Source organism: Neovison vison, chromosome 3 (assembly GCF_020171115.1).
Source record: "Neovison vison isolate M4711 chromosome 3, ASM_NN_V1, whole genome shotgun sequence".
In the NCBI taxonomy this organism is placed as follows: domain Eukaryota; kingdom Metazoa; phylum Chordata; class Mammalia; order Carnivora; family Mustelidae; genus Neogale; species Neogale vison.
The window spans coordinates 212,407,767-212,425,705 of NC_058093.1; the positions used below are offsets into that span (position 1 = coordinate 212,407,767).

The window sequence follows — 17,939 nt, forward strand, 5'->3', positions numbered from 1 at the left end:
AATTTTTCCCAAGATCAGAACAAGACAGAGATACCTACTTTTGCCACTTCTGTTCAACATCAGACTAGAGATCTAGTTAGAGCAATCAGAAAAGAATACAAGACATCCTGGTTTGAAAGGAAGAATTATAGCTATCTCTGTTTGCAGATGACATGATTTTATATATTGACAATATTAAGGTATCTAATAAAAAATTCTAGAACTAACAAGTACTAGGTTGTAGAGTACAGGATCAGTATACAGAAATCAGTTGTGTTCCTACATACTTGCAATGAACAATTCAGAAATGAAATTTCATTCACAGCATCAAAAAGAATAAGATACTTAGGGATAAATTTAACGAAAGAAGTATTTAACTTATATCCTTAAAACTATGAAACACTTGTTGAAAGTAATTAAAGAAGATCTAAATAGATGGGAAAACATCTCATGCTCGTGGATCATAATAGTTAATATTTTTAAGATGTTAGTACTCCCCAGCCTGATCTGCAAATTCACTGTAATCCCTATCAGAATATCAGCTAAGTTCTTAGAAATTGATAAGCTAACCCTAAAATCATGTGGAATTGCAGGAAACTCAAAAGAGCCAAAACAAGTCTTGATGAAAACAACAAAATAAGAGTACTCATACTTCCCAATTTCAAAGCTTACTACAAACCTACAATGATCAAGACAGTTGGGGTGCCTGGGTGGCTCAGTGGTTTGGGCCTCTGCCTTTGGCGTGGGTCGTGGTCTCAGGGTTCTGGGATTGAGCCCCGCATTGGGTTCTCTGCTCAGCGGGGAGCCTGCTTCCCCCTCTCCCTCTGCCTGCCTTTCTGCCTACTTGTGATCTCTCTCTGTCAAATAAATAAGTAAAATATTAAAAAAAATCAAGACAGTTTGGTACTAAAATAGAAATAGACACATAGATCAATAAGGTAGAATTGAGAGTCTGTAAATAATACTCTTACGTTTATAGTCTGTTGGGTTTTTTAATAAGGATGCCAAGACAGTTCAACAGAGGAAAGAATAGTCTGTTCAACAGATGGTTTGGGATTACTGGCTATCCATATATACAAAAGCATGAAGCTAAACCCATACCTCTCATCATACTAAAAATTAACTCAAAATGGATCAGACCCAAATGTAAAAGCTGAAGCTGTAAAACTCTTAGAAGATAACATAGGAGCAAATCTTAGTGACCTTGAGTTAAGCAGAACCTTTGTAAATGCAGCATCAAAAGCATGAGCAACAAAAGAAAAACATATAAAAGCAAAATTAAAATCTTTTGTGCTACAAATGATACCATCAAGAAAGTGAAAAAATAACCTGCCATTTGGAGAAAATATTTCAAGATCATATATCTGATAAGGGACTTGTATCCAGAATATTTAAAGAATCTTACAACTCAGTAATAAAAAAGGCAAAATAAAATATACACCTTTTTTTTTAATAAAATATGATTTGAGGGGTGCCTGGGTGGCTCAGTGGGTTAAAGCCTCTGCCTTCAGCTCAGGGATTGAGCCCTGCATCAGGCTCTCTGCTCAGCAGGGAGCCTGCTTCCCTTCCTCTCTCTACTTGCCTCTCTGACTACTTGTGATGTGTCTGTCAAATAAATAAATAAAATCTTAAAAAAAAAAAGATTTGAACAGATATTTCTCCAAAAAGTTATCTACATGCCCAATAACACATGAAAAGATGTTCAATATCATTAGTCCGTGTGGAAATATAAATTGAAAACATAGTGTGAGAGGCGGCTGACTGGCTCAGTCAGTAGAGCATGCCACTCTTGATCTTAGATCATGAGTTCAAATCCTACTGTGGGTGAAGAGCTTACTTAACAAAACAGAAACCCTCCCACAAAATGTGGTGTCACTTCACTCAACCTACTAGGATGGCTATAATCAAAAAGATCAGCAGTAACAAATGTTGCCAAGGGTGTAGAGAAATTGGAACCCTCATACATTGCTGGTAGGAATGTAAAACACATAGCTATGAGGGAAAATAGTTTAGCAGTTCTTCCAAAAGTTGAATGTAGAGTTACCATGTGATGTAGAAATTCCACTTATATACCCCAGAGAAATGTAAAATATGTAAAACATAAAATATTACACACAGGACATCAGCAAGAATGGTGAAGTGAGGACCTTTGAAAATCCCCTCCATAAAAGTAGTGCCGGCAAAAATTCTCAAAATCAGCTTTCTCAGGGACATCCAGGTGGCCCAGTCAATTAAGCATCTGCCTTCGGCTCTGGTCATGATCCCAGGGTCCTGGGATTGAGCCCCACATTGGGCTCCCTGCTCAGTGGAGAGCCTGCTTCTCCCTTTCCCTGTCTACTACTCTGCCTATTTGTGCTCTCTCTCTCTCTGTCAAATAAGTAAATAAAATATTTTTTTTTAGAAAAAACAGTTTTTTTCAGATGTCTGGAAATTAATAGGTTTACAAAAATCCAAAGAACTTTTATTTAAGAAAATTTGCTACATCTCAGAATAACAAGCTTGGCGACATTTTAACTTGTGCTGTTCCCATCCCTCTTTGTACAGTTTTCTGATGGCCTTGATAACCAAAGTTCCACCAGCTGGTAAAATACAGCAACCTTACAGCCTCTGAAGGAGGCTAGGAATGTTTAGAGCTTCCCCAAAAACACCTTTCCCAGAGAAATGTCATTATTTCACCTACCTAGTAGTTCTTTGGAAATCTCCATTCACAAACCTTACCTTTTATTTGACTTGACTCACTCTTGCTTGGTGCAGATGGCCTTATCTCTTGGGACACTTGTGATACACCATCAGCAGTTGTTGTTTAACATCACAGCTGCCTGTGGGGATCTTAGTAGTTCAGAAAAATAAGAAGCCAGCTTTAAAAAAAAATTTTTTTTAAGATTTTATTTATTTATTTGACAGAGATCACAAGTAGGCAGAGAGGCAGGCAGAGGCTGGGAGGAAGCAGGCTCCCTGCTGAGCAGAGAGCCCGATGCGATGCAGGGCTCCATCCCAGGACCCTGGGATCATGACCTGAGCTGAAGGCAGAGACTTTAACCCACTGAGCCACCCAGGCACCCCTGGCTTTAAAAATTTTTTAATGAAAAGCTGTGGAATGAGATGTTCGCAGGGGCTTTCAAAAGTTTCAGCATATTCTTGGGAAACTAGACAACTATATACATGCACAGAGCTCTGCACCTGCCCAAGAAAGAATTGACAGGGCCTTAAGCCCTGACTGATCTTAAGGCTCTGTACAAGCAGGATGTGAAGGCCGAAGGCCAATGCAGTATTGTAAGCTGCCTGCCAGAGTATTGAAGGCATGTCTCAACATACATATACTCTCTCAGCAAAGGCTGAGATTCAAGGCATTTAAGGAATCTCTTTCAAATTATTAACTGACCACTAAGCTCAGAAGAGACCTCAGTGAACACATACGACAAATAATACAGACTTTACAGAATTACTTCAGGAAATTTGTTGAACAACTACAATAAACCCAGGAAGTTGTGGTGGGGGGAGTATCTGATTTCCAGAGTTGTCACTTTATGTTATTTAAAGTTTCCAGCTTTCCACAATAGCAGCAAAAATGAAATATGCAAAAAAACAAAGTATAGCCTATACTCAAAGGGGGAAAAAGTAGTCAGTAGAGACTGTTTTGAGGAAGCCCAGACATTGGAGCAGCTTTCAAAAAGACTGTAAGTCAGCTATTTTAAATATTTTCAAAGAACTGATGGAAAGCATGCCCAAAAAACTAAAGAAAGTATAAGAACACTCTTTCCATACAAACCGTAACAATAAAGAACTAAGAGGTATTTAAAACAACAGCAACCACCTGTGGGATGCCTGGCTGGCTCAGTTGATTGTGCCTTGGCCTAAGGATTGAGCCCAGGCCCCATGTTGGGCACAGAGCCTACTTTAAAAAACAAAAAACAAAAAAACCCCTCATAGATTTGTAGAATACCATTCAAGTGGGCCAGTGCACATACTGAAAGTCACACAAGAAGGAGAGAAAGAAAGGGGAAGAAAGAATATTTGAAGAAATAATGGCCCTGAACATAGCAAATTTGATGAAAACCATTAATCTGCATAACCAGGAACCTCAAAGAGATCCACACCCAGATGTATCATAATTAAACTATCAAAAGACAAAGAATCTTGACAACAGTAAGAAAGAAGCAAACTAATCTTGTACAGTGGACTCTCAATAAGATTAACAACTGATTTCTTATGAGAAACCATCCAGGCCAGAAGGCAGTGGTATGATATAATCAAAGTGCTTTAAAAAAATTAAAAGATCAGGGTGCCTGGGTGGCTCAGTGGGTTAAAGCCTCTGCTTTCGGCTCAGGTCATGATCCCAGGGTCCTGGGATCCAGCCCTGCATCAGGCTCTCTGCTCAGCAGGGAGCCTGCTTCCTCCTCTCTCTCTGCCTGCCTCTCTGCCTACTTATGATCTCTGTCTGTCAAATAAATTAAAAAAAAAATTAGGGCGCCTGGGTGGCTTAGTGGGTTGGGCCTCTGCCTTTGGCTCGGGTTATGATCTCGGGGTCCTGGGATCAAGTCCCGCATCAGGCTCTCTGCTCAGCGGCGAGCCTGCTTCCTCCTTTCTCTCTCTCTGCCTGCCCCTCTGCCTACTTGTGATCTCTGTCTGTCAAATGGATAGATAAAATCTTTAAAAAAAAAATTAAAAGATTGTCAATAAGAATTCTATATCCCGCAAAATTCTTCAACTAATGAAGGGGAGATTAAGACATTACCAGGTAACAAAAGCTGAGAGAATTTGTCTCTAATAGATCTGCCCTATAAGAAATACTGAAGAAAGGATGAATACCCAACATTTGCTTCAACATGGATGGGACTGGAGGAGATTATGCTAAGTGAAATAAGTTAAACAGAGAAAGACAATTATCATGTGGTCTCACATATTTGTGGAACATAAGGAATAGCATGGAGAACGTTAGGAGAAGGAAGGGAAAATGAAGGGAGGAAAGTCAGAGGGGAAACAAACCATGAGTGACTATGGACTCCAGGAATCAAACTGAGGGTTTTAGAGGGGAGGGAGTTGATGGGGGTTGGTGAGCCTGGTAATGGGTATTAAGGAGGGCACATACTGCGTGGAGACCTGGGTGTTACATGCAAAACAATGAGTCATGGAACACTACGTCAAAAACTAATGATGCACTGAACGGTGACTAGCATAATAAAATTAATTAATTAATTTAGAAAAAAAAGATATACTCAAGAGAATCTTTCAGGTGGAAATGAAGGGACCCAAGTCAGTAACCCAAACCCACATGAAGAAATAAAGAACACTGGTATGAGCAACTGTATAGGTAAATATAAAAGACTAATAAAGGTAGTTTTGTTTATGACTCTTTGTTTATGACTCTTTTCTTGTGAGTTAAAAGATGACTACTGAAGCAATAATTATAAATCTGTGTTAATAGGTATATAAAATAGATAAATATGCACTTTTATGACAATAGAACAAAGGCAAGGAAGGAATGGAGCTATAAAGGAACAAAATTTTTGTATAGTATAGAAATTATATTGATACAAATCCAAATTAGATTTGGACATTATTATATATAATAATATATATTATATATAATTTATCTATTTATATTATATTATATATAATATAATATAATTATATAATATATTATATATTATAATATATTATATATAATATAATATATTTTATTTTATAATTTTTTATATTTTATAATATAATATATATTTATATTTTATAATATATTTTATTTTATATTTTATATATAATTATATATTATATATAATAATGAGGACATTGATTGTAATCCTGAGGCAACCACAAAGAAAATGACTTTTTATTTTTTTTATTTTTTTTTTTTAAAGATTTTATTTATTTGACAGAGAGAGATTACAAGTAGGCAGAGAGGCAGGTAGAGAGAGAAGGAGGAGGAAGCAGGCTCCCTGCTGAGCAGAGAGCCCGATGCGGGACTCGATCCCAGGACCCCGAGATCATGACCTGAGCCGAAGGCAGCGGCTTAACCCACTGAGCCACCCAGGCGCCTGAAAATGACTTTTTAAAAAAAAATCACAAAAGGAATAACAAGATAATCGAAGTGACACACTAGAAAATATCTAACATAAAACAAGGTGGTAATGAAATAATAGAGGAGCAAAGAAGACATGAGACATACAGGGGAAAAAATTGTTAACTGGCAGAAGTAAATCTTACCCTATCGTAGTTGCATCAAGTGGATTGAACACTTAAAAGGCAGAGATTGGCAGAATATTTTTTAAAAAAATCCATAATCCAACTATATATGCTGTCTACTGGAGAGACACTTTAAATTCAAAGATAGAGTGGGTTGAAAAAAGGATGGGAAAGATATACCAGGCAAATTGTATCCAAAAGAGAGCCGGATTGGCTATCTTAATATCAGATAAAATGGACTTTAAGATAAAAATTTTTACTGGGGTGGCTAGGTGGCTCAGTTATGTGTCTGCCTTCTTCAGTTCAGGTCATGGTCTCAGGATCCTGGGATTGAGCCTTGTATCAGGCTCTCTGCTCAGCAGTGTCTGCTTCTCCCTCTCCCTCTATGATTCCTCTGGCTCTTATTCTCTCTCAAATAAATAAAATCTTTAAAAAATATATTAAAAATGTTACTGAAAACTTAAATAAAATGTTCATAGCAGTATTATGTATATTTTTTTAAGTTTTATTTATTTTTTTTTTTTAGAGAACGAGTGGGAAGGAGCAAAGGGAGAAAGAGAATCTTAAGTAGGCTCCATGCCCAGTGCAGAGCCCAGTGCTGGTCTAGATCTGGCAAGCTTGAGATCATGACCTGAGCCAAAATCAAGAGTTGGATGCTTAACTGAGCCATCTAATAACCCCTTAAGTATTTATTTTTTAAGATTTATTTAGTTATATTAGAGCACGAGTGGGGGAGGGGCGGAAGGAGAGGGAAACAATCTTAAGCAGTTCTGCACGGAGTCCAACACAGACCTTGGTCCCACGACCCTGAGATAATGATGTGAGCCAAAATCAAGAGTGGAACATGTAACTGAAACTGAGGTATACCCAGGTACACCACCCCCCTTGAGTTTTTATTTAAATTCCAGTTAGTTAACATACAGTGTAATATTGATTTCAGGTATACAATATAGTGATTCAGCACTTTCAGTAAAACACCTGGTCCTCATCACAAGTGCAACTCCTTAATTTGCACCACTTATTTAACCCCCGTCCCCCTGCCCATCTCCTCTCTGGTAACCATCAGTTACAAGGTTATTTATTGTAGCCAAAAGGTAGGAAACATTCCAAATGTCCATCAGCTGATAAATGCATAAATAAAATGTATATCCATACAGTGGAATATTTATTTGACAATAAATAGTGGTACAGCTGACCCTTGAACAACGTGGGTTTGAACTGCATGGTAGACACAAATTTTTTTCAGTAAATACAGTATAGTACTGTAAATCTATTTTCTCAGCATTTCCTTTTCTATAGCTTTATTGTTAAGAATGCAGTATATAATACATATAAGATACAAAACATATGTTATTTGACTATATGTTATTGGTAAGCTTTTTGGTCAATGGTAAGCTATTAGTAATTAAGTTTTTGGAGAATCAGAAGTTATACATGGATTTGCCCATGTCAGGGGTCCATGACCCTAAATTTCGTATTGCTCAAGAGTCACCTGTACTGATACATGCTATAGACCATGGCCATTCTTAATCTTGGATATATTAAGTAAGTGAAACATGTCAGCACAAAAACCCACATATTGTATGATTCCATTTTTATGAGACATTTGGAATAGTTTTCCACAGAGATAGAAAACGGATAAGTAGTTGCTTTGACTGGGGATGGAATGTGGGAGGTGGGAATGGGGATTGGCTGCTAAAGAGGTTTCTCTTAAGGGAGGAAAGTGTTTTAAAAAGTACATTGTGGTGATGGTTGTACAATCCTATGAATAAACTAAAAAACATTGGATTGTATATTTCAAATGAATTATATGGTAAATGAATTATATATCAATAAAGTAGTTTAAAAAATACCTTTAAGAATCATGCTCATTTATAAGGAAATCATCATGTTTGAAAAATAATTTAAAAGAAAAGTTTATAAATCACAGTGTTACTTATTTGTGGTTTACTGACAAAAAGAAAAACCAACAAAAAAAATCCAAGCTAAAAGCTTTTTACTCACTATACTTTTGACACTAAAGCTGTTGGCTTTTCTATACCAAACAGTTCTCTGATTCTCTGTGGACACTAACTGGATGTCCAAGAATTAGTGTAGACCACAAGTTAAGGGTTCAATCCCACGAGACTGCCCCCATGCCTTCATGATAATGACCTGATGCCAGTCTCAAGTCCCAGGCTCCTAGCAGCTCTGACCAACAAGCTATAAATTAGGGGTTCCCATGACCTCCTTCTCTGGTTTGATAATTTGCTAGAATGGCTCCTATAACCCAGGAAGGCACTTTACTTACTGTTACTGGTTCATTAAAAAGGATACAACTTAGGAACAGCCAAATGGAAGAGATGCATAAGGCAAGGCATGGAGGAAGGGGGTATGCATGGAGCTTCCATGCCCTGTACAGGCCTTCCACCCTCCCAGCACCTTGGCGCTAGGAGCTCTCTGAATTCTGTAATTCAGGGGTTTCTATATATATTTTCTTTTTTTTCCCTATATATATTTTCATTGGTCATTGGTGATTAACTCTGTCTCCAGTCCCTGTTCCCTTCCCTAGAGGTTGGGATGTGGTGGGACTTAAAGTTCCAAACCAGAGCTGTCTAAGGCCCCCCCATAAGCTTTTGTGTCATGAAGATGCACCTCTCACTCATATCACTTAGGAAATTGCAAGGGTTTTAGGAGTTCTGTGCCAGGAACAAGGAACAAAGACTGGATATGCATTTCTTATTTTTATCATACTATCACACAAGTATTTAGCAACAACAAAAACTCATGGGCATAAGGATAGACATGTAAACCAATGGAATAGAACTGAAAGTTCAGGAATAAAGCATACATCTGTGGCCAATTGATTTTTTTAAAAATTTCATTTATTTAGAGAGAGAGAGAGACAGCATGAGGGAGAGGGACAGAGAGAGAGAACCTAAAGCAGACTCCACACCAATGTGGGGCTCAGTTCCAGGACCCTGAGATCACGACCTGAGCTAAAACCGAGAGTCAAACACTTAACCAGCTGCGCCACGCAGCTGATCTTGGCCAGTTGATTTTTGACAATGGTGGTAAGACCAATCAATGGGAAAAGACTATTCTCTTCAACAGGTAGTGCTGGCACACCATGGTATTCAAATGCAGAATAATGGAGTGGATTCCTACCTTGTACCATCTATAAAAATTAACTCAGGGCTCTTGGGTAGCTCAGTTGGTTGAGCGTACAACTCTTGATTTCGGCTCAGGTCATTATCTCAGAGTTGTGAGGTTGAGCTGGGCCTGGATCCTGCTTAAGATTCTCTCTTTCTCTCCCCCTCTGCCCCTCCTCCAGTTGATACTCACTCTCTCTTTCTCAAAATAAATAAATCTTTAAAAATTAACTCAAAATGGATCAAATACCTAAATAGAAGAGGCAAAACTGATGACATAAAGAATATTCATGACTTTATATTTGGCTATGGAGTTTTAGACATAAAACCCAAAGCATGAGCAACAAAAGAAAAAATAGGTAAATTGGACTTCATCAAAATTAAAAACATTAGTGAATCAAAAGACATGGTCAAGAAAGTGAAAAGACAGCCTAAAGAAGGGAAGTGTTTGTACATCATTTATCTGAGAAGAGTCTAGTATCTAGAATATTTAGAGAACACTTATAACTCAACAACAAAAAGATGTCTCAGTTAGAAAATGGGCCAAAAAACTTGAACAGACATTTGTCCAGAGATATACAAATAGCCAACAAGCACATTAAAAGGTATTCAACATCCTTAGTAACTGGGGAATTGCAAATCAAAACCACAGTGAGGTACCACCCATTAGGATGGTTGTAATTTTAAATTTTTTAAAAGATTTTATTTATTTATTTGACAGAGATCACAAGTAGGCAGAGAGAGGAAGGGAAGCAGGCTCCCCGCTGAGCAGAGAGCCGGATGCAGGGCTTGATCCCAGGACCCTGAGATCATGACCTGAGCCGAAGGCAGAGGCTTTAACCCACTGAATCACCCAGGCACCCCTAATTTTTTAATTGAGCTGTAAATCGAGCTCAATTTTAAATTAAGCTGTAATTTTTTGGCAAGGATGCAGTTACTGGAATCCTTGTATGTCAGTAGTGGGAATGTTAAATGGTTCAGCTCCAGTGGAAAACAGATTGATGATTCCTCAAAAAATTTAACATAAAGTTCCTATTTGACCTAGCAATTCCACTCCTAGATAGCTATCCAAGAAAAATGAGGAAAACACTCCCATACAAAAACTTGTGCACAAATATTCATAGCAGCATTATTTATAATAGCTAAAAGATGAAGACAACCCAAATATTTACCACTGGATGAATGGATAAACAAAATGTGATTTATACGTAAAATGGAGTATCACTTAGCCCTAAAAAGTAATAAAGTACTGATACAGGCTACAACATAGATAAACATAGAAAAAAATCACTGAGTGAAACAAGTCAGACACAAAAGGGCACATATTTTGATTCCATTTATATGAAATCTTTAGGTAAATCTGTAGAGACAAAAATTGGTGGTTTCCAGGGGTTGGGGAGCAGGGAGATGGGGACTTTTAATAGGTACAGGGATTTTTTTAGATGATGAAAATGTTTTGGAACTACACAGAGGTGATAGAGAACACAACATTGTGAATGTTCTAAATGTCACCGAATTGAATCCTTTAAAATGGGTAGTTATAGGTTATTTAGTGAATGTCATCTCAACAAAAAGGAGGCAGAAGGAGAATGTGGAGGGTAGATTTTGGCCTTCAGGCTGCAGTTTGCAACCTCCTGTCTAAGCATTTGCAAACGTTTCCCCTTTGTTAGAAACAGCTTTTGCTTTTCACTTTGTGACCTCTTACTCCAGCTTACTTGTCACCAAGGAAGCCTTTCCTGACCCACCAGACTGAGTGAGCGGAGTTATAGCATCTCACTCTATCCTGGGCCATAGCAGTTAGCACCCTGTGTTGCTGTTGCTTGCTTCCTTGCCAGAAACCCTTATCATGTGTTCTTAAGGGAAGGGTCTGTGTTACATTCACTTTCTTTATCCTTAGCTCCTTGCATGGTGCCTGGCGCAAAAGGAAGCATTTTTGCATTGAATCTTTGTCAGCTGCAGTCCTCAATATGCACTTTCCCGAAGCACACGCAACACTCCTGCAAGGTGGTCTTTACTAGCCAGGAGACTTAAGGCTCACAAGCAGGTCACTGGCTCAGGGCCACACGTGTAGCCTCTGGGTGGGTCCATGAAGACAGCCAGTGCAGGAGTCCAGGTCTCAGTCTTGATCTCATGGGTTCTCTCTGCTCCACCTCTTCTTGGCTTTAGACTTTTCTAGCATTGGGCCTCAAAAATACTGTCTCCATATTGTCTCCAATTTTCCCATCCTCACCTGGGAGGGTGAGTCTTGTCCTGTCCTTACTGTTACTTAAGAATTCTTTTGCTCATTCTTCTGCTAGAGCACACACACTAGTTTACCAGTTGCTCCCCTGTTCTTCCCTCCTTCCAGCCATTGGCAACCATTCGTCTGCTCTGTCTCTCTGGATTTCCCTATTTGGGATGTTTCATATGGGGTCTTTGTGAATGGCTTCTTTCACTTTGCCTGTTTTCAAGGTTCATCATGTTGTAGCATGAATGGTACTTTGCATAGAACTTCAGCATAAGTGTCTTCAGTAGAAAAGTACAAAGGAAAGGTTCTTTAAAAAGAAAAATGTTGAAGCCTTTTTTTGCCTTTTTATGGAGTGAGGATAGGTGGCAGATACACTGGGGATCTGAATTTACGCACAGACTGCAGAGGGGCTCATTCGACTGTGATAGCTATTCGAATGTTGGATTCTAGGGGCTTGAGCTGTGATGCTGTCATGTCTCATTTACTTACATCTCTTTACTTTGCTTCTTGAGCATTTAACACTGGATATAAATATATAGAAATTCTTTTCTAGAAAATAGAAGTTCTAAGTTTTATAAAAGATATTAGCCTAATTAATTTTTTAAAAAGATATTAGCCTTATTGGAGTTTACTAAATATAGTTTTTGCTATTTATAAATTTCAGAAAACCCAATTTTCAAAATTATCCCATAATCTCCTCCTCCTGATTAAACTACTCTTTAAACATTTTAGTTTTTCTTCCCAAGACTTACTTTATATGAGTATTTATGAGTATGCATAGAATGTACATATATATAGATTTACATGTACAAACATTGAATGTACACTTACACACATCCACAAACATGTATAAATGCATACATACGTGTATACACACATTTTACGTTTAACAAATTGGGACCACTATCTTACTGTTTTGTAGTCTTATTTTCTCCCTGGTGTTTTTGGCCATCTTTCCACATCAAATGTAGAGTTGTATCATGTTTTTAATATCTAATAGGCTTGATTTTTATTAGAGAAACTATTATCAACATATGAGACTTTCATTTTAGGAACATTTGTTTTAACAATTTATATCCTCTCTTTTCTCTCCCTTTCATTGAAAAATGTCTTGTCTTAGCAAAACCGTGTCGTTGGGGCAATGCAGCTCTACTCTGTGGATAGGAAGGTTTCACAGCCCATAGAAGGCCATGCTGCTGCTTTTGCAGAGTTCAAGAGTGAGGGGAATGCCAAGCCTGCCACCCTTTTCTGCTTTGCTGTACGTAGTCCCGCAGGGGGCAAGGTAAGCTCTCCACTTTGTCTTTACCCTCAGAAAAGTGTCCTGAGTGAGTGTTGGGAGTCTCTGTCCAAGTGTAAACGTTTAGCCAACGTGTCAAAACCATCAGAAAGGACGAATATCCAACTTTTGTAGCAACATGGACGGGACTGGAAGAGATTATGCTGAGTGAAATCAGTCAAGCAGAGAGAGTCAATTATCATATGGTTTCACTCATTTGTGGAGCATAACCAATAGCATGGAGGACAAGGGGCGTTAGAGAGGAGTAGGGAATTTGGGTAAATTGGAAGGGGAGGTGAACCATGAGAGACTATGGACTCTGAAAAACAGTCTGAGGGGTTTGAAGTGGCGGGGGGGTGGGAGGTTGGGGTACCAGGTGGTGGGTATTATAGAGGGCACAGCTTGCATGGAGCACTGGGTGTGGTGAAAAAATAATGAATACTGTTTTTCTGAAAATAAATAAATTGGGGAAAAAAAAAAAACAGTTTATAGTTGGGAGTGGGGAACAGTCTGCAGGTCCTTCATGGATATGAAAGTTCTTAAGAGTATTTAGAGCAACTCCCTGTTGTACGCATTGATGGTTTCACAGCCAGTCTTTGTAAAGTCAGTAATGTGAGGTCAGCTCTACCAATTAATCGGTCCCTTTGCCCTAAAAAAAGTCCTCTTTGAAAAGTCTCTTGAGCGTGGGCTATGCACACGTGGTTTCTGTTCTCACACAGCAGGCTCATGGAGGCAACAGCTGTGAAAGAAACAATGCACAGTATCCTTATGAAAAGCGTGGGTCCTGTGTGCTTCTGGCCTGGTGGTGGGAGCTGCAGAGTGGAGGCCATGCTCTGGGAGCAGGTTGAGTTTTATTAGGCTCAAGCACATGGCTAGCATCTGTTCACTGGGGTTGCTGTGGGCAGAGATATGAGGTGTAAGAATTCAGGATGTTGGATAGACCTGCGGTTCCATAGTTGCGTGGTTCCATAGTTGCGTCACTCACCTCGAGAGTGGCCTTAAAACAGTGTCCTTATCTCAGTATACTCTTGTCAGAAATACTTCCTGAAGTCATTATTTTGAGTTGGTCACTAGCCCTCAAATGTTCTCGAAAGAAGACTGCTAAATTGGTATGTGGTCCCAAACTTCATTATCTTAAATATTCTTCATTGGATACTTTGGTCTCCTGTGTAATATATATCATGTCGTCCTTAGCTGAGAACCAGTAGAAAAATAGGAGTCAGACAAAAATGTCTTATACTGAGGCTTTCCACCTTGTCACAGACAGAGCTAGGCAGCCACAGGCACCCTTGCAAAGGCAGAACTTGTCCCGCCAAGCTCCCGGTGAAGAAGAACACACCAGAACAAGCCCCCTGTAAGACAGGTGTGCCCATTTATCTCCTGGACTCAGTTGTGAGGCAGGCAGTTCCCCTCAGGACAAAGCTGCGGCTAGGAACAGTCTTCCATGGTGGGGACCCCCCTCATAGCAGCCATCCCAAGAGCCACCTCATTTTGTGGTTGAATCTCACTTTCCCTACTGCAGTGGCAGGTGTGGGTCCCTTCAGAGAACTCTCAGCCTTTGCCCCCTTGCGTACACCCCTTCTAGTCCAGCCCAGCTGCACTTATGGGAATGGCTCAGTAGTCTTCTCATATGGATCTGAGTTTTGTCTGGACTCCAGTTCCTTGGGTTTTTTTTTCTTTTTTTTTTTTTCTTCCTTGTTCCTTTTTTATAGGAAAGTACCTCTTGCCGATATTTGTGCCCTTCTCCTGCCACCTCCCAAAGAAGCCTGGCTTTCTTACTCATGCCCCTGCTTCTGTTGACAGTGTCCCCATCCTTCCCAACTCCCAAGCAAGAAACACGGCCCTCGAGCTCTATTCTATTCCTGTTACCACTGTCCATCCTCTAGCAAGTCTCACTTCGATGGTAGATGAAGCCCTTGTTACCCATATTTGGGTTAGAGAATAGTCATTTATTAGGTCCTCAGACCCATCCCACCCCTCAAAAAGAATTTTCCCAAGCTACCATTTCTTTTAAGTGCCTGTATGCTAAGAGTTTAGTCTCCCTTCATCTTAACTTGCAGTGGCCCCTGCTCACTTGCTACATTAGCCCTCTCCTTTTAGCCCGTCTCGCTGCTTACCTCAAGCCTCTTTGGTGTTTCCCCCTCCTCTCTGCCAGGCCAAATCCACACTATTCTCTAAGTTTACACTCATCAGTTTCTTCTGCTGGGCACCCCCTCCAACCCTTGTCGCTTTGTATCTTTGACCACCCTTACTTGTGATTTTTTCCAGACTTGTATTAGCTTTGGTACCTTTCCATTAGATGAGAGGAACTTGAAGCTCTTCTGATAAAAGCAGGGATGGAGCCCCTTATCCACTCTCATTCTTCCTGATTCTCCAAAGATTCTTATGAACCCCCCTCCCCAAGAAAAACCTTGAAAAGCTCTCAGGCCTTTGGCACAATCGACTGTCTTGTGAGTTTGGCATTCAGTTACAAGATCTTGTCTACTAACTGATTTGTCTTAGTCTGAGCCATGTCCAGCAAAGCCCCTTGTTTCATGAGCTTCTCCACTAAAGCCCAGAGAGGGGAGAAGCAATTCGGCCAACATGCTGGAACTAAATGTTGCTCAGGTTTCCAGTGTTGTTTTTTCCTGTATCCTTGATGGTGGGCAGCAGGTTGTGAGTAGCATGAGCACTCCAACCCAGAGACTGTCTTTTTTCTTCGTAAGTTTTATCATTAGCCCTAAAAAGTGTGTGCTGTGGCTCTGCTTACCAGTGGGCATTGGTTTAGCATCAGTCTGCCACCAATATGTTTACTTGGATTGACTTAAATTTCTTCTCTAGTTGCACATAATTGAAGTCGGACAGCCTGCAGCAGGAAACCAGCCTTTCGTAAAGAAAGCTGTGGATGTGTTTTTCCCTCCAGAGGCTCAGACTGATTTCCCAGTGGCTATGCAGGTATGAATGTGCTGCCCACTACATGAGTTAGAACAAATATGGATCTGTGGGGGTGGTGGGGAGCAGCAGGTAGCAGGTTCCTGTGCTTCAGAAGATGCCTGAATAGATATATTAGAACATGAAGAGGATAATGTTAATGCCCATGTTCTAGCTCATGCTGTGTTAACATTCTCTGGAAAGGAGCACTCTTTTTCTGCAAACAGGGACTTTGTCCAACTCACATACCAAAGTCCCAGGCCTTTTCCTTTTTATTACAAAGATTAGATGTTCTCTGTAATACAGAAATATAAAGAGGAAAACAATCTTTATAGCTGAACCAATTGGATGTTTACCACTGGATGAATGATCAGAGATCTCACTATTTGTCATATTTAAAAAGTTAGATACACTTTCTCAACAAAATTTGGATCGTATTTATATATGTAAGATCATACAATCTACTCTCCCTTTTTATTTTTTTGCCCAGTACTTCATAGGTATTTGGTATGACATTCTTTGTTAATATTTTGAGAAGTAAACATTTATTTTTAGGCACGTACCATAATTGTAGGATGGTTTAGCTGTTGGCTTTTTTTCTGTTCTCACATATTTGACAATACTTAATGATGATTTCTTTTTAAAATTTTTTTAAATGATAATTTTTTAAGCTTGATTTCTGGAAACAGATATGTAATCAAATACATTTTTTCCCCACAAAGAGAATTTGACCTTTTTTCTTTTTTAGAGAAACATATATTGTCCATAAATTTCCAACAATATCAATAAACATAACAATAGAATTAAATAGCAACTGAAATCCTACCCCACTGCTAACTTTGACTGCCCCTTTGGAAATTTTTTCATATGCATGTATTTGTGAAGATATACAAATAGAGTCTTTTTTTTTTTTTTTAAAGATTTTATTTATTTGTCAGAGAGAGAGAGAAAAAGCAGGGGAAACAGCTGGCAGAGGGAGAAACAGGCTTCCTTCTAAGCAGGAGCCTGATGTTGGACTCAATCCCCGGACCCTGGACCCATGATCTGAGCCAAAAGCAGACTCTTAACCAACTGAGCCACCGACATGTCCCTACAAATAGAGTCTTATGAAAAATGGCTTGGCACTGGCCTTCAGCTTTATGACCTTCTCTGTGTCATAGACCATCCCACACCAACTAAATATATATAATATTTTAATGTCTGTATTTTCTGTTCTGTGGATATCTCTAACTCATTTAGACTGTCCCCCATTGGGTATTTATGTTTACAGTAAACACTTCTAGGAGTATTGTTAATCCAATGCTCAGTCCAAGGATAAACTACAGATGAAACTACCAGGTTAGGGATGTGTGCACGACCATGCTGGACAATGTCTAGTGATGTTCATGCCTTCCCTGTGATTGTTGTCAAGATGGGGTGGGTTTACCACTCGTACGCATCTTGTTAATTGTCTCTTCTTGATCTTGGCACTTTTTCTCTTGGGGTCTTTATCTTGTAAGAACTCTGTGTAGTTTCGGATACTAAGTGCCTGGTGTGTTTCAAATAAATATTTCTCTCTAGTCATAGCAAAAGTTTATTTGTGGTGTGTTCCAGCTTGTGGAAGATTTGCATTTTTGTGTGGCTTGGGTATCATGTTTTGAAAAGAATTCTACACGCCAAAGTGATGAAAATATTCACCCATATTTGCTTCTTTTACTTTCTTAGTTTTATTTACTTTTTATGTAAAAATCTTTGACCCACCTGGAATTTATTTTGATCTAAAAAATAAGATGAAGAGCCAGTTCTTTTTTTTTTTAAGATTTGATTTATTTATTTGTCAGAGAGTGAGCACAGCAGGGGGAGCAGTATGCAGAGAGAGAGGGAGAAGCAGGTGTCCCTGCTGAGCAGGGAGGGTCCTGAGATCATGATCTGTGCGGAAAGCAGACGCTTAATGACTGAGCCACCCAGGTGCCCAGAGAACCATCTCCCATCCCCATATAGCCATTACACTCATCTCCCATCCCCATATAGCCAGCTGGTTATATCAGCATTGTATACTGGTTAAAGTCTGTTTTCTACTATTATGAAATACTACTCATTCATGTTAAATTCTTATATATGTTTGATTCTATTTCAGGGTTCTCAGTTAAGTTTTGTTTGTTTTTGTTTCTTCCTATTCTGGTACTGTTTTTTGTACCATACTTTTTTTTTTTTAAGATTTTATTTATTCATTTGACAGAGAGAGATCACAAGTAGG

General features: G+C 39.1%; 1 protein-coding gene across 3 annotated transcripts in view; it reads left to right on the forward strand.

Moving 5' to 3' along the window:
- Positions 1 to 17,939, forward strand: part of CLTCL1 (clathrin heavy chain like 1) — a 97,188-nt gene that overhangs the window by 23,410 nt on the left and 55,839 nt on the right. For 2 of the 3 annotated variants that reach the window (XM_044243729.1, XM_044243730.1), the window contains exons 4-5: positions 12,638 to 12,799; positions 15,614 to 15,727. In XM_044243729.1, coding sequence (XP_044099664.1) covers positions 12,638 to 12,799; positions 15,614 to 15,727 — 276 coding nt within the window. Of the gene's footprint in view, positions 1 to 12,637; positions 12,800 to 13,876; positions 13,903 to 15,613; positions 15,728 to 17,939 lie in introns of those variants that run through there. The other variant, XM_044243731.1, reaches the window with a different exon arrangement.